The following is a 27,792-nucleotide window of genomic DNA, read 5'->3' on the forward strand; positions in this document are numbered from 1 at the left end:
CCAGGGATTGTGTTTGGCTAGTTGAGAAACTGCATAAGATGCCATGGAAAGACAAGCTGAAGGTAGTTCATGGGAAGTATTCGGTTCCCACTAGAGATAGAGTTTCCTTGCTTCTTCCTGTTGGTTCTGGGTACCAGCATTTTCATTTCAAATTGAATTTTTGCCTAAGGAAATAGTAGTGGTAACAAAATCTAAATTTCATTCTCATTTTTAAGTTATCTGTGTCTTTTTGGACCTCAGATGTATAGTGAAGAACATGTTTCCTAGTTGTTTTAGTAAGGCTAGAGTTCTTGAGAAAATTACTTTCCAGTTCTTGACAGGAAGTAGAATTTTATGATTAACCCCAACAATTTATGCGTAAATTGCCGTTCTTATGTATAGTGCAGCAACTTCACTTGTCACTCCTAGAATTAAATGATGATAAATACAAAGAGTATCATCATAAATAATGAGTTATTCAAGATTTGAATCCCAAACAAACAGAACAGAACCAAAGCATTAGCTGAATCTCAGGCATTGTTTTTGGGATCAAAACATTGAGAAGGAGAAGGCAGAGAAAGAAACGAAGAAACACTAATCTTGCCAAAACAGAGCAAATATCTCATTGGAATCAAAATTAGGGAGATGTCACTTCTGCTCTGTACACATAGTATGCCTTCCTCAAAAATCTGAAAAAACCCACCGACGAAGCAGCAATGATTCTTTCCCAGAATTTTCTTAGACAAAGTTCTATACTGCAAGTACTCTTACATGCAGTAGAGATGTATGCTCTTTCCCCAAATTAATGGGATTTTAAGTCACTCACCATCAAGTATCAATACTGATGGAAGATATAACTATTCATAACAGGGAAAAAAAAAACTCCTGCAAAAAATATAAAGTGAGGTGTAGACCAAAAGGTACTCGTCTCCTGTCAAAATTCAAAAAATCAATTACCCTAGAAGCATTCTCAATCATAAGCCTTCTCCCAATCATCCACCACCACAGATAAATCTTCTTCTCTTGAAACTCCTCCAGATTGCATTGCAGGCTGCCTTGATGCACTGGAAGTGCTTGCATTTGATTCCAAACCTGAACTGGAAAGGCTTCCTGCAACTTGTTTTGCGGGATCTTCCATCTTGACAGAGGCAGCAGATGAACTGTCAGCCTTCTCAGAGTCTAGGACACTCCATCGGTTAATCGAAGCCACAATTGGAGCTTCTTTCCCTTTCCATGCAGAAGCCTGAACATCTGCAGAACCACCATCAGACCACTCTTCACCACTCCATGAATATTTCTTACAACCAGTCTCCTGCACTACAGCTTTCTTCCACGAAGTTCCCTTCAAAGCTGCAACTGTTCCTTCCATTGCAGTCCCTGCCACTGCCCAGGCATTATTAGCTGGTGATGCCACAGATGCACCAGTATTTTGAGGAACCACAGATGCTCCATGATATAATGATCCATGATCCAGCCTTCTCATAGCAGTAGCTGCTCGAGCAGGATCATTGAATACAGCCAGTGCATTCTTATCATTCAACCAAACTAATTCACATTCCCCACCAAACCTAAGGACCAGTGAACTTATATCTGCCTCCCTCGGCAAATCTAGAAAAGATACAACAAGCCTGGGATCCATGTCTACAAGAACATCAAAAACTGGTGGATGGGAACTTAAAGTTGTCGTACCCTTAATCCCAATCACACGAGGTGGAGGTTTGGATTTGGATGTAGCATGAACTACAAAAAAACGCTTTGGTTCCCAACCAGCAGAATAAATTGCAAGCTTCCACCTCTCAGCAATCAGACTAACTGCATCCCTTTTATCCTTCAGCATAGGGCAAAAAACATGAATCTTAAGACCACTAGTGGTTCCTCTGCTCTTGCCAAGAACCAAATATTTGCACCTTTCCTCCACAGCAAGCACCCACTTTGGATCACGCCTGTACAGATCACCAATCAACTCTGTCACTGCAGAATTCTCACCAAAATGAAGAGCTTCCAGATTAGGAGGGGTGATATCAAAAGCATCAGCAAGAACCCTTTTCCTCTCCAACTTGGCACATTCATCATCACACATAAGCTTTCTTTGGCCAAGAGGAATCTTCTTTCCAGTTGATTCCACTGGTTGAAGAGATGCTGGCAACTTGTGGAGAATGGAAGCTTCTAAAACAGTGTCATTATAAGCACCATTGCTCCCCCCAGCATCACAAGGAACAGATGCTGTCATCCTGCCACAAGAGCAACTAATTGTGACAAGGAACTCACATCTGACATCAGGACAAGGAGCATGAGGATGACAAAGTGCAGTGCAAGTATGCCTGCAATCTCTCTTAGGGGCACCACATGTCTGCCCACAAGAAGCTCTCGTGCCAGTTTCGTTTCCAGATGAGGTATCACAAGGCAGTGAATGACAAGTTCTTCCACATGCATGCAGACCACATTGCCTTGTCTTACCACATAGTTTGTTGCATCTGATATCCCTTGACCCACAGGGTATGTTCCCGAGAATCACATGCCCACCAACACACTCCTTAGCTACAGGCACCAAACAAGATGGGCAGTCTCCGAAGTGACAGCTATGAGAAGCTGGATGGCCACAAGGCTGAGGGACTGAGCATGGGAGCTGACATGAAGGGGGAGGTGTACCACAAGGCAATGGAGGAGGGATGGAAGTTCTCCTACACGCACATGTCAAATCAGTGAAAATTGTTTCAAGACAAGGAGGACAATGGCCACTGTGACAAAGATCATCACAAGAATGCTGTCCACACCTTAACTTCTTCCCACAGGCCATTTGACAAAAGTGCGGATCCCAATCACCAGAGAACTGATTGTTAATGTTGGAAAGAGGGCAGCATCGCTCGCTACACCTGTGCCTTCCACAGTTCTTCTTTCGACCACAAGGCTTCTCACACAAGAATTTTTCATTCTCTGAAGTAATTTTGTAACACTCCACAATTTGAGAGGTTGATCCACAACGGCATTTTTGGGTTACAGAAACCAAACAAGGTGCGCAATCCCCAGAATGGCACACCCCTTTACATTGGTGCATCCCGCAAGGAAGTGATTTGCCGCATATTTGTGTACATGTTGGAATTGGATCCAAACAACTCTTTCTTTCCTCCTGCAAACTTGTTTTTCCACAATAGCAAGACCTGACCCTGGCAGGCATTAACTCACAATCGCCACAAAGACCTGGATGACAAGTTTCATCACACATATGGTTTCCACAACCCAGCATCTTTCCACATGTAGAATTGCAAGAAAAAACACCATCTTCAGCTTTCACTTCTCCCTTCACTGCCATGTCACCACACAGAACAACCTCCGTCTTTTTCTTGCAGAAACATGAAGCATTGACCAACACCTGACAAGAATCGCAGGGACCAACATGGCAAATCCGCTCACATCGATGACGCCAACATTCAAGAAGCTTATCACATGGGTGTCCACAGGTAACAACAGACATCCGATCAGCACATCTTGTTGTGATTATTTTCTTCCCACAAGGACACAGGCGTGGTGGAGCAAAGGCCTTGCAAGGAGGACATGGCCCAGGGTGACACTGCAAGACACAATTATGAGGGCAAAGATCCTCCTTACTCCCATCAGCACCAGGAGCCTCCTTCTCAAGTGGCTTTCCACAAGGTTCTCCACACGAATGAGGAGTCAAATACAAATCCGAAGGTGGATCCCTCCTCTTCCCACAAAAGCAAACATACCGAATATCATTCAACGTCGTAAGCTGCACAGATTGACATCCCGGACACCGCCAATTAAAACCTTGATTCTTCTCCGCAATCAAATCAACAGAAGTCGGGGCACGAGCCCATTTCTTGATACAATTCAAATGAAAAATCGAGAAACAACTCGAACAAGACCAAATAGGCACAGACCTCCGAACCATATCATAACAAATCATACACTCAACCGTACTCTTCACAAGCTTCTCCTGAATATCTTGTGCAAGCTGCGGCAAATTCGGGTCATTCAATTCCCGAGTCTTCTCACTCCTCTCTATCCCCTTCCTAGGCCGACCCACAAGACCTCTAGGTGCATTCACAGCCATACCACCTTTATTATACCTATGATGTGCTGTTCCTGACCACCCATGAGCAGCACCACCCCCACCATTTCCATTGCATCTAGAGTTGGAACTCGAAGGCGGTTTGGTGTTTGCATCAACCGCAGGACTAGAATTAGCTCCTCTCGGAACCCACTTCTGGGTGGGAAATCTAGACGACCTGTTGTTGTTGTTGTCTCTTCGATCATTTCGGGGTTGAAAGCTCATATTCTCTGACAACAACAACAACAACACTCCTCCTCCTCTGCTACTTCTACAATACTACTGCTATACCCACCACCAAGAAATAAAAAAAAAAATTGAAAATTAACGACCTGATCTTAATATATAATTAACTACAGATGATGAAGAGGAATACGTACCTGATGATGAAGAAAGATTGTTGAAAGGAAAGGAAATGGAGGATGGGTTTTCTACTTTTCTTGCTTCCGGTTAGTACTTAGGCATCATCAAACAGGGCATGTATGGGCCTAATTATTACGAAGTAATTGAGAGAGAGAGAGAGAGCTGAACCATCCTTCCATTGAAGGTTCTGAGCATTGGAACTGTCCACTCGTTGGCCCAATATTACTACATCATGGGCCAAATATTTTTCGGGGTTCTGATCTAAACATAATTGATGCTCATTGTCTTGAGAAAACTGCTCTTTCCTTCCTTCATTCTCTAACCAAGACAAGAGGACATGAATGATTTGCTTGAATACTGACTGAATCTCATCCAGCAAAATCCACACACATACATCTTCACAAAAAATAAAAAATAAAAGAACATAGAATTCACTCTCGTCTTGTCTTCTCATTACAACCTCAATCAATCAAGGTATGTTTTGTATAATAATTAGAACAGATCAAGAAAAAAACATCGTTTTCTCTCCACTTTTCTCCATTCTTTTTTCCATCTTTTGTTCTTGTTTATTTGGTATTTCTAAAATATAAACAAAACCCAGAATCTAAATTACCTAAAGATTTGTTCTTTTGAAGCTTTACTTCTAGAAGGCTTGAATCTTTTCCATGTAGGTATTGCTTAATTCTGCTCTTTTTTTGCTTCTGTCTTTCCATTGAAACCAACAGGGGATAGCAGCTATGCGTGTGTTGCATTGCATGATTGTTTTATACGAGTAATCATCAATATTGTGTATCTGGTTGATTGTTGAAAAGTATATGCAATCTGGGATTTGATGCAATGGATACAATGGCATCAAATGTTTTGCAATTAGTGAATGGTACTTTGGAGAGGGTGACATCTGCTTTGAATTTTCCATCTGCAAGAGCTGTTGTTTTTGGTGTTCAAATTGGAGGTAGATTTTGATCTCTTTTAAAACTGGTGATTGGTGATGGTTTGATTGTGTATCTCTGTAATTAACTTTTTATGTTTGCTTTTTTTTTTTGTTAAAGGGCATCTCTTTGTGGAGGTTCTTCTTTTAGTGGTCATTCTTTTTCTACTTTCCCAGAAAAGTTATAAACATCCTAAGCGACCGTTAACAAAGAAGGTTAGTGTGGCTTGACACTTTTTTGTTCTCTTTTCCTTTTTGTCTCTTTTTATACGTTAGTTGAAAGAAACTGCCTTCTTGCATTATGTGTTTTGTATTGTTTAGAAGTTTTCTAACTTGTCAGGATGATAAATCATGCATGTACTTAAAGATAGATGAATACATTTGAATGTTTGTACTGATGTTTTCTGACCTAGGGCATTGAGCATTGAGAGTTAGCTATATTTTAGTTGTTTTTCCTCTTCTTTTGGAGCCACGTGAAAATGCATGAGGATGGAATTTAAAAGAATTCTGGAAATCAAGTTTCGAAGTTTTTGTCCAAGTTTTAAAGAAAAGAGTTCCATCATCCTTTTATAATGCTGAAGACTTTTGTCTCTGCTATAATGTGGAGTATGAAAGTGTTATTAGATATCGATTCACCAATATACCTGTCCACAGTATCCTTGAGCATTGCTTGATAGCCCACTGGAACTTCTAAGTTCTATGTATCCTTTTAAACTTCTACATGTGGTGCTTCCATATGAATTTCTGTTATTTTTCCTTATGACTGATTCTTAGATTTATTGGTACATGGTATTTCATTTCAGATTAGATTTGTGCTTTTCACTGGTTTAGCTTGTGGATATGTGAATTATAGTTTGTTTGAGAACTCATTCTGAAGTGTGAAGCTGTTCCAGCATAATATTACCAAAAAGTGTGTTGTCTGTAGGAAATAGATGAGCTATGTGATGAATGGATTCCAGAATCCCTTATTCCTCGAATTACAGAGGAGATGCGATATGAGCCACCAGCATTGGAAAGGTGAACATACTTATCGTCTCAACACATTTGTTTGGCTCTTGTCAAAAGTATCCTTGTGCTTGCATGTATAAACCTACCCTCCTATTGTTGTATGGAAAAGCCATTAATTGCAGTTATTGAATTGATGATCCCTCGCATCCCCTCAAAGAAGTTGCTATTTTGATACTCCAACAATGACTTTGCTCAGAAGACATATCTGGATGATTCTTCTGAAGTAATCACAATTCATGAGCTACTTTTTATTGCAGTGCTGCAGGGCCACATGCCATAATCAATGGAAAAGATGTTGTAAACTTTGCTTCAGCGAATTATCTTGGTCTAACAGCGCATGAGAAGCTACTTGTGAGAAAATCTGTTCTGCTTAATTTTATTTTTCCATTTATGATAATGATTTTCCTTAGATTAGAAAATGAATGACCAAGTTTTTTATTAAAAAAAAAAAAATTCCTCAGGAGTCAAGTACCTCGGCCTTGGAAAAATATGGTGTTGGTTCCTGTGGTCCTCGTGGGTTCTATGGAACAATTGGTGAGACTCAATTTCAACTGTAATTTAAATGAAGCAGGATGAAGATTTGTTTCCAATTTTTTACCTTAAATGCTTACCTTCTGACAACTTTTCTTTTTCTTAGATGTTCACCTTGATTGTGAGGCCAGAATAGCCAAGTTTTTGGGAACTTCAGATTCAATTCTCTATTCATATGGACTTTCCACTATGTTCAGCACAATTCCATGTTTTTGCAAAAAGGGAGACATAATTGTTGTGTGAGTATGGTAATCCTAAGTGTTAAAGATTTGTTTTACCTGTGTGGCTATATGATAGAAATCAGCTAAAAGTGTTTTAAAAAATACATAAATCCTTCATTTTTTATTTCATTCAATATGTTCAGTCCCTTCCCTTGAAATTTAGTGATGTTAGTTTGATTATCATTTTAAAATGATTATAACACACCTTTGACTATTGCTTGGTATCCCATATAAATCTAAGATTTTATCAACGTATGCTGAGCCTAAATTATGCTCACCAATGGTACCTATATGATAATAGATGACCAAATAAGATTTCCCAGTCTTCTCATCCTTGACTGTGTATTTTTCACTGATTTGTAATATGCATATCTGGTCACTCAAGTTGTCTGTGGCATAGTTATCCAGATATTTTACAATTTTCAGTTCATTTGTGAAACCTTTTATTTTAAAATTGTTCTGGGGAAGTGTAATATATCACTAAATAAAACTGGTACTTATTGTCTTTATTATCATTTTCCCTTAGGGATGAGGGAGTCCATTGGGGAATACAGAATGGCCTTTATCTTTCAAGAAGCACCATTGTGTATTTCAAGCACAATGACATGGAATCTTTGCGAAATACTTTGGAGAAAATCACTGCTGGGAATAAGCGGGCCAAGGAATTGCGACGCTACATTGTAGTTGAAGCTGTGTACCAGGTATGAGGTATCTTGTTTCTGTTTTGCATGCATATCAAATACATATATATTTGATAAGCTAGAATAAAAGAAAAACTTTTAAATGCTTGCAACAAAAGGGTATTGGCTGCAATCAGCACAGGAAAACCGAATCATGATATTGGATTACTTGTTTTTACCCAACTCAGGCTTAACCATTGTGTTTTTTAGGCTAACTGTTATTCCATAGCGGTAACTCCTAAGTTGATGTGCAATTTTTTCTGAAGTTAAAATATGTGGCATAGTAATCAAGCAACCTCGGATCACACCACCACCCTCCCCCCCCCACCCGCCCCTCCTCCTCTCTGTTTTGTTTGCATTTGCTTTAAATTTTATTTCTTTTAGGAGTTTGTACTTTGAAACTGACAAAGCTAGTAGACTATAGAGGCCCCTGGTCTTGTGGGGAAATCTAGTGTTTTCCTCGCTTTTCTGACTTTATTGATTCAGTGGAATTGATTGCTGATGCATGTAGTTTCTGAAAAATGATTGATATATGAGTGTGTTAATTCAGTAACTGCATTTATTTCTTAGTGGTACTGCTAGTCATCTATTTGCTCTAACAATTAGTTATTTTACCCCATAACTGTAATGAATGTTGAACTTGCTTGACTGGGATATTTATTTTTTTGCTCTGAAATCTGTAGAATTCTGGACAAATAGCCCCTTTAAACGAGATCATCAGATTGAAGGAGAAATATCTCTTCCGTGTTTTGTTGGACGAAAGCAACTCATTTGGTGTTCTTGGCAGGTTTGGAAGAGGTCTTACTGAATACCATGGGGTGCCGGTATGTTTTAAAGATTCATTTATATCTTGTTACTGGCTCAAACTCTCTGATTTATGATTGTATGGGTTGCAGATTGAGAAGGTAGATATTGTTACTGCAGCTATGGGCCATGCATTAGCCACTGAAGGAGGATTCTGCACTGGTAGTTCCAGAGTCATTGATCATCAAGTATGAAAATATACATGCCTAATAACTTCATTTTATTGAAATTTGGATGAGTAGTCAGGTCCTTCATCATCATTCTATTAGCATATGGTAGTGCTGCAGTGGTAATGATAATTATTATTTCTTCCAATTCTATAGTGCTAATGCTTATTATTTGCTTATATTTGGCAGCGGCTTAGCAGTTCTGGATATGTGTTTTCTGCTTCTTTGCCACCATATCTTGCAAGTGCTGCAATTACTGCTATCAATGTTCTGGAAGATAATCCTGCTTTAATAACAAAGTTGAAAGAAAACATTTCTGTCTTGTGGAAAGGTTGTTGCATTACTCAGTTGTCATTCTTATGTTTTTCTTTTTAACATTCTCTCCCTTATATACAAAGTTAGACTCATGATACATGTGTATTGATGTGTTACTATTCTTTCTTTTTTGGAAAATGGCCACCATGGTCTTGTTAATTTCACCAGCACCTTTGTCTTCCTTTGTATTTACTTTCTAGTAATGTTTTGTGTTCTCAGAATCTTTTCTTCATGAGCACTTGAGAGTCAATCCTTATGTAACACACGTCAATTATTCAACCACAGAAACTGAGGCCAACTATCATATCATCATTTGATCATAATATTTCCTTGAGAACATTTGAATTGTATGAATTGTCATTGGAATGTGATTAGTTGGACCTCTTTTGGTCGTTAGTAAATTGAACCGAAGTTTGAGAAAAAGCATCATATATTTTGGTCCTGTTTGTTTATTATAATCTCTTTCTTTTCCTATGGTTGAGTGAGTTAGAGGTAATGTCCGGTATAGATTTGTACAATTGCAGCATATTTCTTTATGGTGAATATAAATCATTTGTCACATGAAGTTTTATAGAAATAAAAGCTAGAAGCTCGTGCTTACAAAGTAGGCAGCATATAGGCAATCTCCTGGGGAAACCATCATGTTTTGTCTAGAGAAATTATCCAGCTATGGTTTTTGGTTCAAAAATGCCAGGTTTTATTTGGAGCTAGAGGCCCTGTTGCCAGAATAACTTTTTAGGTAATGATAGGGATGCTAAACTTTTTTTTTCTAAGCTGTGCATACTAAATGATCTAGCATTTATTACAAGAAAAAAATTTCAAGGCATGGAATGTAGATCTTATCATATTTAGTGGGATAATTATAATTATGAAATTGAGTAATTGATAAAATACAAATTGCATGATGTCACGTCAATTAGTAAAGAGTTTTAGTAAAAAATATTAAGTATTTCTAGCATTATCCTCACTTTTTTTGTCTTTATATCTTTTTTATTTTTGCATGGTTTGCACAGATTTTCCTATTTCTAAATTTATTTGGTGATTGCAGGATTGTCCAACATACAGGGTCTCTCTATAGCCAGCAATCCAGAATCACCTATTGTTTTTCTCAAACTAGAAATGTCCACAGGTTCCATGAAAGATGACCTTCAACTACTCGAAGCTATCGCTGATCGGGTAAGGAATGAATTAGTCGTTTGGTTTATTATAATTACACTTTGGTTGTTCTACCTTGCACTTACTCTGTTGCTTTGTAATTATGAATTTTTCAGGCATTGAAGGAAGACTCTGTATTTTTTGTAACCTCAAAGAGATCAACCATTGATAAATGTCGTTTGCCTGTGGGGATCAGATTGTTCGTATCTGCTGCCCATTCAGATTCTGATCTGCTCAAGGCAAGTGAATCCTTGAAGAGGGTTTCAGCGTCGGTGCTGACGAAACAATAATTGAATGCTGTGCATCTGGTTGGTCTCGTTTCTTGCCTCTGAGCTGCATTAGATTTTATCCTTGAAGAGGGTTTCAGCGTCGGTGCTGACGAAACAATAATTGAATGCTGTGCATCTGGTTGGTCTCGTTTCTTGCCTCTGAGCTGCATTAGATTTTTCTCGTGGCACTCATCCATCATATCCTCTTCAGATCCAAGTCAAGGAAGAATTTTTGTGTGAGAAGCCAGTGGATGTTGATAGTTTATAAAATTATATTGGGATTATTTGAGTTTCAACAGATCAGCATATTTAATTTTGTTTTCAGTCATAGAATTGATTCCATCACTGAGGTTGACAACAAGCAGTTGATTAGAACATTTATCAGATTGTATTGATTGGTCCAAGCAAGGTTTATAGAATATTTGTGACATATACTCCACTTTTGGTTCCATATTTTTTTTTAAGCTGTTTAAAGAGAGAACATCTCTGGTGTTGCCACTGTTTATATTCACGGTTTGGATCCTCATTTGATGCAGTGTAATTGAAAATATTTTAAAATGATTTTTTATATTTATTTTTTCAGTGTTTTTGAGTAATTTTGATATGTTAATGTAAAATAAAATAAAAAATCATGTAACAGCCAGATTCAGATAGTGAGTCCTTGAATCCCTGGATTTGGCATATCAAGCCTGTTCTTGCATGGGCCATTATAACCAGCTTCTTCTGGATTGAAGACAATAACGAGACTATTTCTTTCAATAACCTTGTGTTTTAGAATTTATTTGTTATTAAATTAAACAATTATAAAAATAAATATTTACATTAAAGATAACAAATAAAATTATCTAGAGCAAATATATTTCGTAAATCTAAATTTTTTTCAACTCAAAACACTCATGGATTGGTTTAAAAACACAAAATAAAAATAAAAACTTTTCTCAATCTCAATCTACTTTTTCTAGTAATATAGAAACTCAAAAACATCTCAATGACACTCCTCTTGTTAAGAAAAACATATTGACATCAAATTTGACTTTTTTATTCATAGAATTTAGCCAATTAATCTCTTTCTCTCCTTTATTGTTTTTTCACTAGTCTCTCTCCTCTCTCAAGCCCATTAACTGAAATATAAAAATAAAATAAAATTTTAGATTAAAATATATAATTATTAAACTAAATGGACTAAAAACAATTTAAAAAAAATATGAAAGTAAAGTTTTTCAAAAAGGCATTGAATGGAAAATGTAAAAACAAAAACAAAAAGCTTGCACTTCTGCCTCACTATCAATTTTGATCCTCTCATTTTTATTTTTTCGCAAACAATATAACCGAGTTTTTTTTATCTAAAATTGACTATAAATTAAATGTTGGGATTTTTTTTTGATACCGTGATAAATTCATAGAAAAAAAATAAAATAAATTATCAAGCTCAATTCCCAATCAATGAAATATGAAATGATAATATTGAAAAAAAAATCAATGACAAGAGAAAAAAAAACTTAAGGGATAAAAAAAATCCATAATATTGTATGAGGTTATGAATAGTAAAATCATTGTTTTTAAGATGTTTTTGAGAATGACATTTAAAGACAATAGTGACGTCTAAAAGTGAGTTAAAAAAAACTATAATTTAATCTCACTTTCAATTTTAACCTTTTTATTTTATATTTTTTTTGTAAATAATAAAACTAAATATTTTTAAAAACAAATTAAACATCAATCTAATATTAAATTTCTTTTTGACATTGTAATAATCCCATAAAAAAATATATTAATACAAATTAACAAACTCAGTTTACAATAAAAACAACGTGAAAGAATAAAATGGGAAAAAGGGATGAAAGAAAACAATTATTATCCATGGTATTTTTACTCAACACTCATGTAGAGTTAAAAGACAGAAGCGGCTTTTAAAGACAAGATACTTTGCAGGCATTTTTATGCAGAAACATAATGATGGGACAAACATGTTAAGTAGAAATATAGTTTTATAACCCGGCTCGGTTTACTGGGTCAACTTGGAACCCAGCCGACCTAGACCTAGAACCGGGCCGGGTTAAAGAAAAAACCCGGTGTGACCTGGCGGGTTGACCTAGCAAGACCCGATCAAAAACTCGGTTGCAACTCGTTGACTTTTGTTTTTTTATTAAAATAACGTCGTTTTGATTTAAAAAAAAACAAATTGACTCGGGCGACCTAGTGACCTGGTTAAAACCTGAAACCCAGGTCTTTGACCGAGCCGAGTCTAAAAACTATGTGCAAAACCATACATATTCCTTTGGAAACTACGAAAAGTTTTTCAATTGTTTTTTTTAGTTTCCAAAGTTATTCATAGCGATGTAAGAATAGAAAATAGTAATTTTATGATCCTGATGGAAGTCGTCCTGATAAGCATCAATATCACCATATTGGAGAACGCAAATTTAAGCAAAAGATACTACCAATGCATCTACATACAAAATTAAACACCTTGTTGGAATGCGAAGTCCCCAAAGAAATTGCTTCACAATATTACTACACGAATTCTACTCTTTATCATTTTGGTCTCTCTCTTTCTTAAAACGTCCACACCGGCTTCAATTTTTTATATAAAATTTATATAAGTTCATGTTATTTTATGTTTGATTTTTATCAAATAAATAAAGATAGTGAGATTTGAACTCGTGACTGCTTGGTTATCAAGGCTCTGATACCATATTAAAGAACCATCTCAACTCAATAGCTTAAGTTGTTAAGTAAAATCTCAAGATATAATTTATATTATTCTCTAACATTACTTTCTTTCGTTCTATTGTTTTTGACTTTTTGTGATCCACAAGATTATTTTCTTGGAACAAGGACATGTCTTGATAGCTATTTTTCGTTTCTTTTTCTTCAGCAGTTTAATGGTAATCTGTATTAAGACTAAAGTAATCCACTTATATCATATGATTAAAGGGTTATTAAAAAAAATTAATGGGTTGTTGAAGAGTTCATAGGAAAGTAAAGGTGAGAACATAAATCAAGAAAAAAGAAAGGATCCATGAGCATCAATGAAGACTTTAACTTGCTCATGGTCCAAGATACTGAAAACTAAAATATCTTGGAACATGAACATGTACGGACAGCAGATTTAACATGAAATCATAAAAAATATATTTTTCTTTCTCATATTTCTGATCTTCAATGATGCTTTGTTAGGTTCCAAGTCAATTTTCATAAGTGTCTTTATGTATTGCTTTTGATTAAAGATATCCTTGTATGGAAGACGAGGTAGAGGAGATAGAGGTAGGTATAGTTTGGCATTATAATTTAACTGTTTATTTGGAATTTTTTGATTTTTTTAAATTTAAATTAATTTTTTAATATTTTTTAATCGTTTTAATGATGTTAAAAATAAAAAAAAAATTATATTATTTTAATAAATTTTCAAATAAAAAATAATTTTAAAAATAACATTTATAAATCAAGCTTGCATATCTCTTTGAGAACAATAAAATTTTTTTTTTTATTAATATGGGTGTCCAGACCATCTTGCGCGTACCTAGACTAATCCCACGAACCCTAAAGTTAACGACTATATAAGCCTCCAGTGGCCATCATTACTATGGATTTAGTAATAAAAACAACAACATTATTGAATTCCTGTTGGGTAATTTGCAAAGAAACAAAAAAATTTTAGCTGTCATTTTTTTATATAAAAAAACATATATTACACCAAGACAACTATTTTAAATATCTTTTGAAATAAATAAACAAAGCCTTAACTATAGGGAAGTCTTTTATTATTATTTTTTCTATAAGAATTCATGGATAATTATTTAAAACAGAAAGAGTAAAAGAAAATAAACACAATTAAAGAATAATAATGGATATTAGGAGGTTTGGTGTCAGTAAGACAACCCCACGTTCTAGTCATTACCTACCGCTCACAATTGACTGACCTAACCACACCTTCATTTTTTATATTTTATTTCGAAAATAATTAAGTTTAATTGAAACCGTTTACTATTCGATCGAGGGATAATGGTATTTAAATTATTATTATTTTCTTTTTATTTCAATATTGCACTTATTTTTTTTTCTATTTATTAATTGTACTGGTATCGAGATGATAACGTGACAATTAACTCTCCATTAAATAAGTTTGTGTTAATATTAATTTAATATTTTATATTTTCTTAAGAGATAATGACATATAAAGTACTTGTATTTTATAAATATTTTTATCTAAATACTTGCATGAATTTTTTTATTTAAATACTTGTACTATTTTGATCAATTAAGTAGGAGGTTAGTTTATGTTATAAATATAATTAGGCAAAATTCTTATATATCCTTATAATTCGAGTTGTTTCTATAATATTTTTGTATAATAACCTTTATTAAATAAATTTATTTAGATCATATCCCAATATTTAAATTCATGAAATTCATTATGAGTACTTAAAATTCCATTGATTAATGTGAAGTTGTGTAAATAGTTATTTTTTAAAATATTTTTATTTGAAATTATATTAAAATAATATTTTTTTATTTTTTAAAATTTATTTTTAATACCAGAATTTTATTTAAAATAAAAAAAATTAAATTTCCTTAAAACCGCTTTTCAAACATAAAAATATTATTATAGTTCCCAACACCAAAATCCTCGCTATAAATCCAAATTCATCTCCGGTCCATCTTAAACGGAGCAAACTCTCTCTCTCTCCATCTAAGATTCATTTGAGTCAGAAAGTAAAAGGCTTTCAACGTTGAGCTCTCTGCTTTTCCTTTCCTCGTTGTAAACATGTCTCTCTTAACTGATCTCATCAACTTGAACCTCTCGGATACCACTGACAAGATCATTGCAGAATACATATGGTATCAATCATTTCCGCTTTCACCCACGTTACAGTCTTTCTTCCCTTTTCTTGCTATGTTTCTTTCCATTTCTTTTTTACTGCAAATGGTGTTATACTGTTATTTCTCAGTTTTTATTGGATTCTTTCAGTTCCATCATTAATGATCTTTCTCGCTTCTTTTCCTCAATATCTTTCAAAGTCTTGATCTTGATCGGTCACTTATGTTGCAGGATCGGTGGTTCTGGTATGGACCTTAGAAGCAAAGCCAGGGTAATCAATATTTTCTCTGTTCATGCTTCTATTATGACCTTCTTAGTTGTTGTTTTCTGAAAGTTTGTTGATTTACATGAAACAGACACTCGATGGAGCGGTGAGTGATCCTCAAAAGCTTCCAAAATGGAACTATGACGGTTCAAGCACTGGCCAAGCTCCTGGAGAAGACAGTGAAGTCATCTTATAGTTCTCTCTCGCTCTCTGTCTCCCCTTACTGCGTGTGTGCGTGTGTGTTTTAATGGCACTTGTCTTTTTGGGCATGGATTTACTTTTGTTTTGGTGTCATGAAAATAGCCCACAAGCAATCTTCAAGGATCCATTTAGAAGGGGCAACAACATCCTAGTAAGTCCCTTTCACTTGTCAAATAAAATTTGTTCGATTCACTCATTGATATTTCTTCAGAATTTAATTTCTGTTTATTTATTGCAAATTTATAGGTGATGTGTGATGCTTACACCCCAGCTGGAGAGCCAATCCCAACTAACAAGAGACACAGCGCAGCAAAGATTTTCAGCCATCCTGATGTTGTTGCTGAGGTGCCCTGGTACATATCTACTCAATCCATGTCTTTGTTTTTCAAAGTTGTTCTTCAGATATTCTCTATTTAATTTTAACTCGTGAATATTCTTTTTTGTTTTAATTTTCTTAAGAGATTTTGGGGGATTCTATCATAATTCTTTTGAAATAATTTAATTTCAATATGTAGGTATGGTTTAGAGCAAGAATACACCTTGCTGCAAAAGGATTTAAAATGGCCACTTGGGTGGCCTGTTGGTGGCTATCCTGGACCTCAGGTGTTAATCTCTCCCTCTCTCTCTTTTTGTGGTTTGATGTGCCTTTCCTTTCCTTTAAATCTATTTTATTATCTTCTTTTTCTCTAAATTCTTGAACTCCCGATCTTAAATTATTGGCAATAATATCTTAACTAAAAAAAATTCAATTCCCATTTTTGAGGTCTCATGTTTTTATTCAACAGACTTCTTTAAATGGTCCTGTCTTCTATTAACGACAATTGAATTGTTTGTTTTTCAAAACAGGGCCCTTACTATTGTGGTGCTGGTGCTGATAAGGCTTTTGGCCGTGATATTGTTGACTCTCATTATAAGGCATGTCTTTATGCTGGGATCAACATTTCTGGCATTAATGGAGAAGTGATGCCTGGCCAGGTACTTAGCTTTTTATTTTGGGGGGCATTCTGCAAGCTATGCAAAGGGTTTTTTTGTGTTTGTGCCATGATTTATGTTTGAAGAATTTGACGTTGTGTAACTTAACAGTGGGAATTCCAAGTTGGCCCTTCTGTTGGCATCTCTGCTGGAGATGAGTTGTGGGTTGCCCGTTACATTCTTGAGGTGCTTTGAGCTTGTTATATATTTTTTCTTGTTCATGCTAATAAATACGAACTTTTTGAAACAAAATATGCTGATGCTGATGCTGATGCTTATGCTTGTGGTTTTATGACAACAGAGGATCACTGAAATTGCTGGAGTGGTCGTTTCCTTTGACCCAAAACCTATTCCGGTTAGATTTTGATATCTGAAACTAAATCTTTTATGATGCAAGAGTAGAGGCTTGAACATCTTATTTATGAAGCATTTGCACTGTTCTTAACTTTGTTGAGTGCCTTGTTTTGCCAGGGTGACTGGAATGGAGCTGGTGCTCACACAAACTACAGGTAACATATGATCTGTACACAGAGAGACATGGATTTTCTTTTTTACGCGTTTCAAACTGAGTGTGTAATAAAAGTTTGTGATGTTTGTTTCAGCACCAAGTCCATGAGAAATGATGGAGGGTTTGAAATTATCAAGAAGGCCATTGGAAAACTTCAACTGAGGCACAAGGAGCACATTGCTGCTTACGGAGAAGGCAATGAGCGTCGTCTGACTGGTCGTCATGAAACAGCTGACATCCACACCTTCTCATGGGTAAAATAATCTTTCTTCATTGTGGATTATTTGCAGCATTATCTTTCAAGATTCAAATGGTTGTGGCCTTCATTTGATAGGGAGTGGCGAATCGTGGCGCTTCAGTAAGAGTTGGCAGGGATACAGAGAAAGAAGGGAAAGGTTACTTCGAGGATAGAAGGCCTGCTTCCAATATGGATCCTTACATTGTGACCTCCATGATCGCAGAGACAACCATCCTCTGGAAACCATAAGAGATCACCACCATTCTTGCTCCCTGGTTGATTATCGTGATTGTGGGCTATTGTCTTTTCTTGATAAAGTTGGTGCCTGGTTAGAACTGGATTGCCATTGGATCATTATCTTGGTACAAGAATTGCCTCTTCATTTCGCAAATTATTATTGGGATTTCTGAATGCCCAATGAAATAACAAATGATTGTCCTCCGTTCCCTGAATTTAGTGGTATTTTGTCTTTTTTGCAATTAATGAATCAAGCCCTGCTGCCTCCATTATTTACTTACTGTTGGAAGATAGCTGGGAAGAACAGAAATTCATTATAAGGGTGGGTGTGTTTGGTAGTGCTCAAAAAGTATTTTTATTTTTTTAAAGGCATTGAATTAATGTTTATTTTAGTATTTTATTATTATTTTAATTTGTTAATATAAAAAATGAAGAATAAATATAAAAAAATTATTTTAATATATTTTCAATCATAATGCTATTTTAAAAACATAATAAAATTGTTTTGAAACTGATTTTTTTTATGTTTTCTTTTTTATTTTTCAACTTAGACATTAACTAAATATATTCAGTATATAATGTATGATTAAATGTGAATTGAGGAAGTTTTTACCCAATTGATAAACAAGAAAATCCCATCATATTCAAAATTCATTTTATGCAAAGTGCATCTAAAATTTTATGAAATTTTAAATATTTTTTTGAAGTTTTAAATTATTTTAATATAATAATATCAATAATAAATTTTTAAAAATAATAAAATATATTATTTTAATAAATTAAAAAAAAACATTTGAAAAGCTCTCTTTTAAGTTAAAGTTGTGAGCTAAGTTAAGTACTTGAGTTGTCGTTTGCTTATGAAAGTCTAAGACTTTTGTTTTCGTTACGTACTCTTTACTACTTTTTTGTCCTTTTCATTTTCAGTTATATCATAATATCACTGGTTCGATATTTTAGCTGTGATTATTTTTTAAAATAATATTTTTTTATTTTTTAAAATTATTTTTATATTAACGTATTAAAATAATTTGAAAATATAAAAAATTAATTAATTTAAATAAAATAAAATTCAAATTTTTTTAAACATATTTTTAAAACACAAAAACAAACAGGTATTGTATAAGATAAGCTCTCATCTCAAAAAATACCAGCTATTCTTTATCATCTCATAAACAAATGCAATCCTTTGATAAAAAAAATAAAACCCTAGTTTATATATATATATATATATATATATATATATATATATATATATATAAAAGTCAAGTGATAAATCAGAGTAAAACTAGGATATATCTATAATATGAATTAATTATAAGGGTTTTTTGGGGTACTTCCAAAGAAAATATTTTATAGAGTGAAAAATTAAAGATTTTTTTTGGGTATTTATTTTTTTCATTAGAATTCAGGGGATATTTTATAATTTTACCATTAAATTAAAGTGAAAAACTCAGCGCATTAGCCTGTTCGGTAAATATGGTCTTCCATATATTATTTATAATTGGGATTCTGAAAGACCTGCTCAAGAAATAATAATAATAATAATAATAATAATAATAATAAATCTTCATGCACAAAACCTGACGATAACTGGACCCGTTAAAGAAAAAAACTGTGGTGGTTTGGATAGAGGAGGACACCTGCTTTGACAGGAACACAAGGAAGCGTTTGGAAAACGCGTTCAATCCGTGTTACTAAAAAAATTGAAATTTTTTTTTTGTTAAAATTTAATATGATTTATACGTTTTGGATTGTTTTGACGTGTTGATGTCAAAAATAATTTTTAAAAAAATAAAAAAACATCATTGACATGCATTTTGACACGAAAAGTTATTTGAAAAATAACCGCAACCACACTGTCAAACACACTTGAAGAATACATGAAAACAAATCAAAGCCATGAATCATGATGGAGTTGGTAAAGTTGATGGGATTAAAGGTTAATTTCAAATTACCGTTATTATTGTTTTTTAAAATATTTTTTATTTTAAAAAATTATTTTGATATTAACACATTAAAATAATTCAAAAACATAAAAAATTAATTTTAAATAAAATCTTTTTTCTTAACTCTCATTTGAAATGCAATATTAATAGCTATATTTCAACTTTGTCTACTGACTAATATTAAAAGCCATAAACTATAACATATAAGTCTTATTTTGGAAATCTTGTTCCTTATATAAAACCTAATTCGGTTCATATAAGCTGACTTGAAATAAAAAAAAAAAAATTGCAAAGCCACGTGGTGCTTTAAAGAAACACAGCGATGTAGTCGAGAAATAAAGATATCTGTCTGCAAACCAGCTAATAGCGGTAGTGATAAGATTTTGAAATTAAAAAGTTTTTTTTTTTTTTAATTTTAAATTTAAGTTTCAAGATTGTTAATATTAATAACTACTGAAAATTTATATAATTATTAATTTCAGTACTCATAAAAAATACAAGTTGGCCGAACACTTGAATATATATATATATATATATCTGTCTGCAACTTTGTTTTTTGTTTTAACCCATCTTTTAAAGGTGGGTAAGGGACATCGCTGCCGTACAACTTTGGCCTTTGCTTTTAAGAGCCTTTTCTTGTCACTAAGAGCCACCGAGTCACCACCCACCCCAGAACGCACGCGCGCAAGTTTATTAGACTTTTTATACCTTCGAGTATAGTTTTTAAACTTGGTGGATGTGGTGGGTTGATTCTATTCCTCTGAATTCTATTTTTTTTTTAATAATTTTAATATTAAAAATAATTTTTAATATTAATAAATTAAAATAATTTGAAAATATAAAAATTTTAATTTTAAATAAAAAATTAAAATTTTTGAGAAATGTAATTTCAACTCTGCCAACAATTTTTTTGACTTTTTTAAGGTGTTTATTATAATGCTGTTATTTGAAAAATATATTTTTTTAAATCATTCTAATTTATTTTTAATTAAAATATATTTTAAAAAGTTATATATATGTTACCAAACACAAAACACTCCATTGACGAAAGGTTTTGTTTTTTTATTAAAATAAAAAAAAACAGTCATGCACTCATGCTATTGTTAGGGTTTTTTTCTTCCTTCTTCTCACAACTTCAATCAATTTTTTATAAAAAAACTAAATTAGTAAACTCTTTTATTGTTTTTGTTCTCTGTTTTCTATTGTTATTTTTTTAAAAAAGGAAAATAAAATATGAAAACTTATTTTTTTATTTTTTTTATTTTCAGTAAAGTAAAACCTGACAACAATATTTTAAAATGTTTTTTTTTCAACAACAGCCTGTTATCTAACAAAAACAAATTAAACAATGACTTATATTAGTCATGGTAGCAAAGTCCATATTTCAACTCAGGTTGGTCCGACATGGTTGGTGGAGTGCTGTGTCAGTGGAGGGATTTAAACATACATATCCGAATTTATATTGTTTTATTTTTGTCTTTATTCTTTATTTCTTTCCTTCCCCCCTTTATTCAATCAACTATAGTTTGTGATTTGACCCCTCTGCGAACTAAACTTGACATTCAGTAACAGTGTTTTTTTTTTTGGAAATCACTATTTTAGCCCTGTTTATTGCCGCCGGTGCCCGTGTTTTTTTAGAAATCTGAATTCTTTTTACAGATTATTATTTTTTGATATTTTTAAATTATTTTGATTTATTAATATCAAAATTAAATTTTAAAAAATAAAAAAATATTATTTTGTTAGAAGTAGCTTTGACAGCTATGAAAATTTTAGTTATAATTATGATTTTTTAATTATTTAATAATATTTTAAGAGTTAATATCATTGCGTTTTCATATGTTATTTTTAATAATTATAATTTATTATTATTTAAAAGTCACTTCCTTGTACAAAATGCTATGTAAAATCATGAAATTATAGCGTAGTATTACAACAAACTATTTGTATATTGTTGTGGACAATTTTATTTACAAGCAGTGTGATTAGAATACATGGCTGGGAACTGAGGGTGTAACTTAATTGGTCAGATTTTAGGTTTGTTTTCTAGAAATTACCAGTTTGAGTCTCATAAATCTCAGAGTCACTGGAGGCTTACATGGTCGTTAACTTCAGCACTCGTAGGATTAGTTAAGGTACGTACAAGTTAACCCGAACAGCTACTGACCCACATTAATCTAAAAAAAATTAGATTGCTAGGAAAACATTATTAATTTCCTTTTGTCATAGAATAAAGCTTCATCATTTGACCATAATTTGCCTACATTTCATGTAGGGACTACGTACCAAAGTTGCTAAGAAATTATTATCATTAATATTTTTTAGTATTTATTGGCGTATAAATTATATATTATTTTTAATTAAACACACATCAATTTCAAGAAATAGAAAAATGCTCCTGAGTCCTATGATTGACCGGTAGCTGGTGTTTGTTGGTGATGGTGTGATGGTCACCAATGAAGCTCCGGGAAGGCTCACATTAAAGTCATCAAAGCTTAAAAATAATTCACTTGAATGTAGGTCCAATGTTATTATCAAATAAAGTTTTATATTAATTTTATTATAAAGCAAGTATTTTATTTATAAAAAACAATGTCTTTTTGGAAGAAACTTAGAGACTATTTATTATGCTCTAATTTTTAAAAACATTAGAGTGGAAAAAAAAAGAAAATTGAAACTTCCTTTTCGAACGCAACAATATTTTTATATCCATAAGACTTAGTTTTCCAGTTTCTTTTTAAATTATATTGAATTTAGAAAATATATTTTAGATGTTCTTCACAGTTTTCAATTCAAGTTTTCCACTGTTTTCTAAGTAAAGAAAATATGAGCAATATAATTATTCTTTTTTTATATGCAAGCGATTTCTAGAAATGTAAAAATATTAAAAAAAATTATATATTTTCATATTTAGTTTGTATCATAAGCTTAATTTTTATTATAATATATAATATAGTTTTTAAATAATTATTTTTATGATATTTTTTAATTTAAATGATATAAAATTAATATTCTATAATTATATCATTAAAAATAAAAAATATTAAGATGGCTATTTAAAAATTATGGTTTTTATTTTGTGAAAAATAAATCATATATGATTCATTGACGCAATACGTGAATTGAGATCATATCGTCCATATTCCTAATGCAAGCATGACGAAGAAACCAATTTCATTCTCCTTTTCGAACAACATATTCTTCCACAATCCAAAGAGATATTTGGGCCACGCAAGAAAGCAACGCATCATCATCCCATGTGGGCAATTATTAATTAGGAATTTTTAATCATTGATAGATCATCAACTTTGGAAAAATAGTAGCTGAGATTGTCACAAGATGACCTAGCTTTTGCTATCTAACTTCGTGGTGGAAGGTGAAGTCAAAGAGTCTGTATTAAAGTGTGGTTGTAATTGTTTTTTAAAGTGTTTTTTACTTAGAAATTTATCAAAATAATATTTTTTTTATTTTAAAAATATTAATTTTGATATTAGAGCATTAAAATGATATAAAAATATTAAAAAATATTAATTTGAAGCAAAGAAAAAAAAAACTTAATTTTTTTTAAAAATATTTTTAAAACGCAAAACTAAACATGATGAAAGCATTGTTGTAATTGCATCGCACTCACATGCCATCTATCTTTTGTAGGGTTTAATGGGAGGGTGAATCATAGCACGCTGAAGATGGATAGTGTCTTGGATAAAATTATAAATGATTTTTAAAAAAGTATTAAAGAAATATATATATTTTTAGTTTTTATATTATATCTAACAAGTGAAGTCTTGGATAATATTCATTTCATATTTGAAACCTTTTATGAAGTGGAAGCCATCTTCATTTTATAAAGCATAATTTATAAATATATCTTATTTATTTTTAAGATTATTTTTTTGTTAAATGTGTTATAGAATAATATAAATTATATCCTAAAATCTCACCTAATAATTTAAGTTATTTGATTGAGATGAAATTTTTTTTTTTTTTGGTTAAATGGAGGTCTGTACCATTGCTGAAGCAATTGTCTCCATTTGCGACTTTGATTCTATTATGCTTAATTTTGCTTAAATTGATATATATATATATATATATATATATATATATATATATATATATATATATATATATATATATTTGATAAATATTATCAATCCTATAAAAGTAATTTGAGACCTAGACGTGACTATAAGACTCGATCCTTGATTTTTAAACACGTGCGTTGGGCTGAGAGGAAAACACAGTAACAGTAGTAAAAAAAAGTGTTTACAAATAAAAATATAATTTAATTTTGTTATATATAAAAAAATATTATTAATACGACAGCAACTATATCGGTAGAATAATGATTTATTGCATGTAAAGGGAATAAAAAAGAAACCTTTCAACTCACATATTGATTTTATATTTTAAAAGACATAATATATACATATAATTTTGAAAAAAAAATAATTTTTTTTAACTTGCAAAGGGCAGAACCCGTTGAGTGATTGTTTCACCCTCGAGCTGAACTTAAATCACAAAATAATCTCTTCTTATATAAAAAATAAAATAAAATCAAAATGTAACACGTTTAAGTGATCATAGTTCAATAGCCAACTCCTTGATAAAAATCATTAACATAAAAAAAATAATTACCCACATATGTACACATAAAATATTTCCCATCATCATTTTTTAATAAAAAAAATTAAAAATCTTAGCATTCAAAATAAGAAAATCCACACTTAAACATGAGATTCAAATAATTTCCCACGCATATAAATCAATCAAATCCACACAAAATCAATAAGAACATGCCCGAAAGATTATACAAAGTAAAATAAAAAATTTAGATCCGAAATTGACCTCGCAGAACTGTTGGAAATGACCTAGAACAAGGAAAAATAAATTAAAACAAAAACAAAAACAAAATGTGGGAGGAATTTTACTCTTGGTTTTTCTTCTGGCTCTATTTATCTAGGGTCTCTCACTCTCTCCTATATTATTTTTTTGGACCGTGTATTATCTCTAATTATCCTCGCGTAAAACAAATGTTTCTTTTTTCTTTTGTATATTTAGAGCATGTTTGAAAATTAATTTTTTTATATGTTTTGATGCGTTGATTTTAAAAATAATTTAAAAAAAAATAAAAAAATATATTATTTTAATGCATTTCAGTATAAAAATCACTTTAAAAAACAATTGCAATCACAATTCTAAAGAGTCCGGTAGTGTATTCACAACTTAGGCTTTGCTTTGCTTACCTTTTTATCTCAAAACTCTCTTCTTATCTTTATCTTTTGTTGTATTTTCTTCTAACCTCCAGCTCTCCTCTTTTATTTTTAAATTCACAATTTGTTTTGGAAATCAACTTAAACTCCTGTATTTTTTTTATGTTGTTCCCCATTTCTTCATTGGGTTGTCGTTTTGCTCCCCAATTTATATTTTATTTTTTCTTCTTTTAAATGTGAGGTAAAAAAAATATAATAATTAGTTTAAAATATGATAATTCTGAGTAGCTATGGAGTTTATGCTGTGTCCCCGTGTAGGTGGGCATGGGTCAAGGAAAACCACTAAAATAAGTGAAGAACTAAAAGCCCAGACCATAAAAAGGCATAACTGCAGCCTGTCCAAAAAAAAGGTTTATTATAAATCTTTATTTATTTATAGCTAGAAATTATTTTTTGAACTTTTTAATTTATGTTGGAATTTATTACTTTATTTTAGACAAAAAAATTAATTTTTTAATTTTTTTTAATAGTGTTTTAATCAATTTTTTTTAATTTATAAAATTGAAATCAATAAGAAACCGACACTTGTTAGTATAACTTAGAAGATATAGATAGTTGGCTTGATTTTGAGGTTGGTAATGTGAATGTATATTATGGAATGTTGAGAAAAATAAGGTGGGTTGTTGTAGTGATAAGTTTGGTTTGGAATCATGTTCTTAGACATGAAAAAAAAACTAATGAGTCATGTGTGAATTGTGAAAAAATAACAAGGAAACATAACATGTCTTTTCTTAGTATGAGAATTTCAGCTCGGTAATATTAGGGAGAATGATCTTTGTTGATTTGATTGCTATAAAATTTGTGTTTAATGGTGTTATAAGAGATAATTAAAGAATGGTTATCAACTAAATTTTCATAGAAATGGAAGAAAACTCATGCTTCTATTTAGAGTAAGTTTTAGTTAAAGAAGGTGATGGGAGAGAGAGACATAGATATTTCTTTTAAGAAATTTAGAATAAATGTTTATTTCCATGTTCAAAGATAAATTGAAATGGAAATTTAAAGAAAAATCATATAGGAACACATGTTTCCTTTGATAGGAGGTGTTTGGCTTGATGAAAAAAGAGAGAGGAAAGTAATAGGTTATAAGGTTATAGTAATCCATAATGTAAGGGAAAAATTACCAATTATAGGTAGTATGATGAACTTGAATGGGATAGAACTTTTATGGTGAATTTGTTTTGTTATGACCAAAAGTTTCCATTTATTATAAATGCATTGTGTGATGTGTTAAGTGGTTAGAAGTGGTAGAATAAATTGGGAAAAAGGTATTTATTTCATGTATGTGAAATGTATGATGTTGAAATAATGAAGATTGTTACCTTGAAATCTAGATACCATTTCTAACTTAACGGAAATGATATTAATGAAATTAGCCTTATAATGACATGGAATACCACAACAGCTAGGCCTCAAATTGAAAGAGGTGTAAGATCGTCACGCACGACAAGTAGGTGTATAACACCTGTATTAAATAGATTTCAAAAATATTATATTTAAGTTACGTTTAATGTTTTTCTTTTGTTCATGGCCTATTATGTAAAGATTGGAATTAATAAAGGAATTATTATGGTCTTGATTAGTCATCCATGTTATGGAGGCTAATGATATTAGTTGGTCTGATATCGGCATTAAATAAGAAAGAAGTGTAAATGTAAAGTACTTGATTAATCGTTCAGGCGATAAAGACTAATGATATTAGGTTTGATTGGTATCGAAGGAGTCTTGATTAGTCTGTCATGTGGTGAAGGTTAATGTTATCGATTGGATCAATATCGGTATTGATTAGTCGTCCAGAAATATAGAGACTAATGATACTAGAGTGATAGGTATCAATAAAAATCTTGATTAGTCATCATGTAGTGAAGATTAATGATATCGGTTGGACGCTATTAATATTGATTAGTCATCCTAGAGTAAAGGAGGTTAATGATATCATTGTAATTGTTATTGACTAGTGTGAATAAAAGAGATTGGATACATGAGAAAGATTAATACAAAAAAATAAGTTTTAAAAAAGAGAGGAAAAAGAAGAAGAAGAGAAGATTGAAATAGAACTTATTGAATTCTCTTCGTATCATATGAATATAAGTTAAATTAGTTTATTGATTGTTAAAATAAACTAACAAATTTTGATTGCATTGAAATAAAAACTATAAACATAAAATAGTTAGTAATAAGTGGAGATATTTGTGTCTATTGCATGCATACTGTTTATAATTAAATCTTTTGAAAATAATAATCATTAAAAATATTTTCACCAATTCATTTACCTATATAGGTAGAAATTGAAATGTATTTCTTATATCATATATTGTATAAAAACATTCCGTGTCTTTCTAACAAAAATAAAAAATATAAAAAAGATAAAAAGTGTTTCTTTGTTTATTATAATATTTTATTTATACTTCTATACGAAAAGTTAGGAGGACCCTAAATAAAATCTTATGAACCCTTAATCTAATAATTGTTTTTATAAATTAGCAGAATTTTTCAAGATGAATAATACAAATCTTATGGATAATTTTTTCCAAATGAATAAAAAGTAATATATGAAAATAATAATAAAACTTATATAAAAATAAAGATCCAATTTAATATTTTGATAAACTTTGATGTAGTTTCATTATTTTTTGATTTTAATATCATTATTTTTGGGTTTTTTTAAAGCACTTTTTTAGTTTCTATAAAAATAATTAAAGTGCTAACACATACTATATAGATTAAAAGTGATTTAAGAAGATCATAATATGTTATTTAGGATTTTATATGGATAATAAATAGAAAATTAATGAAAACACGGGATCATCTTTTTTTAATTTTTTTTTAATAATTTCTTCAATC

General features: G+C 31.8%; 3 protein-coding genes across 5 annotated transcripts; 2 read left to right on the plus strand and 1 right to left on the minus strand.

Annotated features, from left to right (window-relative positions):
* Window positions 1-579: 579 nt before the first annotated feature.
* On the minus strand, window positions 580-4,585 carry LOC7453755 (NF-X1-type zinc finger protein NFXL1). Of its 2 annotated transcripts, none has more exons than XM_024586901.2 (2): window positions 4,429-4,585; window positions 580-4,333 (listed from the first exon to the last, which is right to left on the minus strand). In XM_024586901.2, exon 2 carries the CDS (start codon window positions 4,271-4,273, stop codon window positions 950-952), a length of 3,324 nt encoding a protein of 1,107 aa, XP_024442669.1. In that variant the 5' UTR covers window positions 4,274-4,333; window positions 4,429-4,585; the 3' UTR covers window positions 580-949. The 2 variants fall into 2 exon arrangements, with proteins under 2 accessions (XP_024442669.1, XP_002321572.3); XM_002321536.4 differs by having other exon boundaries at window positions 580-4,330; window positions 4,429-4,565.
* Window positions 4,586-4,682: 97 nt separating this feature from the next.
* LOC18105569 (long chain base biosynthesis protein 1) lies at window positions 4,683-10,972 on the plus strand. Of its 2 annotated transcripts, XM_052447497.1 has the most exons (14): window positions 4,683-4,885; window positions 5,137-5,363; window positions 5,461-5,555; window positions 6,265-6,356; window positions 6,605-6,698; window positions 6,809-6,881; window positions 6,985-7,117; window positions 7,626-7,800; window positions 8,463-8,603; window positions 8,676-8,771; window positions 8,940-9,081; window positions 10,114-10,241; window positions 10,337-10,546; window positions 10,647-10,972. In XM_052447497.1, the coding sequence occupies exons 2-13, from the start codon at window positions 5,249-5,251 to the stop codon at window positions 10,508-10,510; spliced, it is 1,458 nt and encodes a 485-aa protein (XP_052303457.1). In that variant the 5' UTR covers window positions 4,683-4,885; window positions 5,137-5,248; the 3' UTR covers window positions 10,511-10,546; window positions 10,647-10,972. The 2 variants fall into 2 exon arrangements, with proteins under 2 accessions (XP_052303457.1, XP_006374209.2); XM_006374147.3 differs by having other exon boundaries at window positions 10,337-10,972.
* Window positions 10,973-15,131: 4,159 nt separating this feature from the next.
* Window positions 15,132-17,947, plus strand: LOC18105568 (glutamine synthetase nodule isozyme). The gene is made up of 12 exons (XM_024586944.2): window positions 15,132-15,331; window positions 15,543-15,582; window positions 15,668-15,771; window positions 15,880-15,928; window positions 16,024-16,130; window positions 16,293-16,380; window positions 16,624-16,752; window positions 16,861-16,935; window positions 17,051-17,104; window positions 17,221-17,258; window positions 17,352-17,511; window positions 17,592-17,947. The coding sequence occupies exons 1-12, from the start codon at window positions 15,258-15,260 to the stop codon at window positions 17,742-17,744; spliced, it is 1,071 nt and encodes a 356-aa protein (XP_024442712.1). The 5' UTR covers window positions 15,132-15,257; the 3' UTR covers window positions 17,745-17,947.
* Window positions 17,948-27,792: the final 9,845 nt, after the last annotated feature.

The sequence above is a fragment of the Populus trichocarpa genome, chromosome 15, assembly GCF_000002775.5.
Source record: "Populus trichocarpa isolate Nisqually-1 chromosome 15, P.trichocarpa_v4.1, whole genome shotgun sequence".
NCBI classification, from domain to species: domain Eukaryota; kingdom Viridiplantae; phylum Streptophyta; class Magnoliopsida; order Malpighiales; family Salicaceae; genus Populus; species Populus trichocarpa.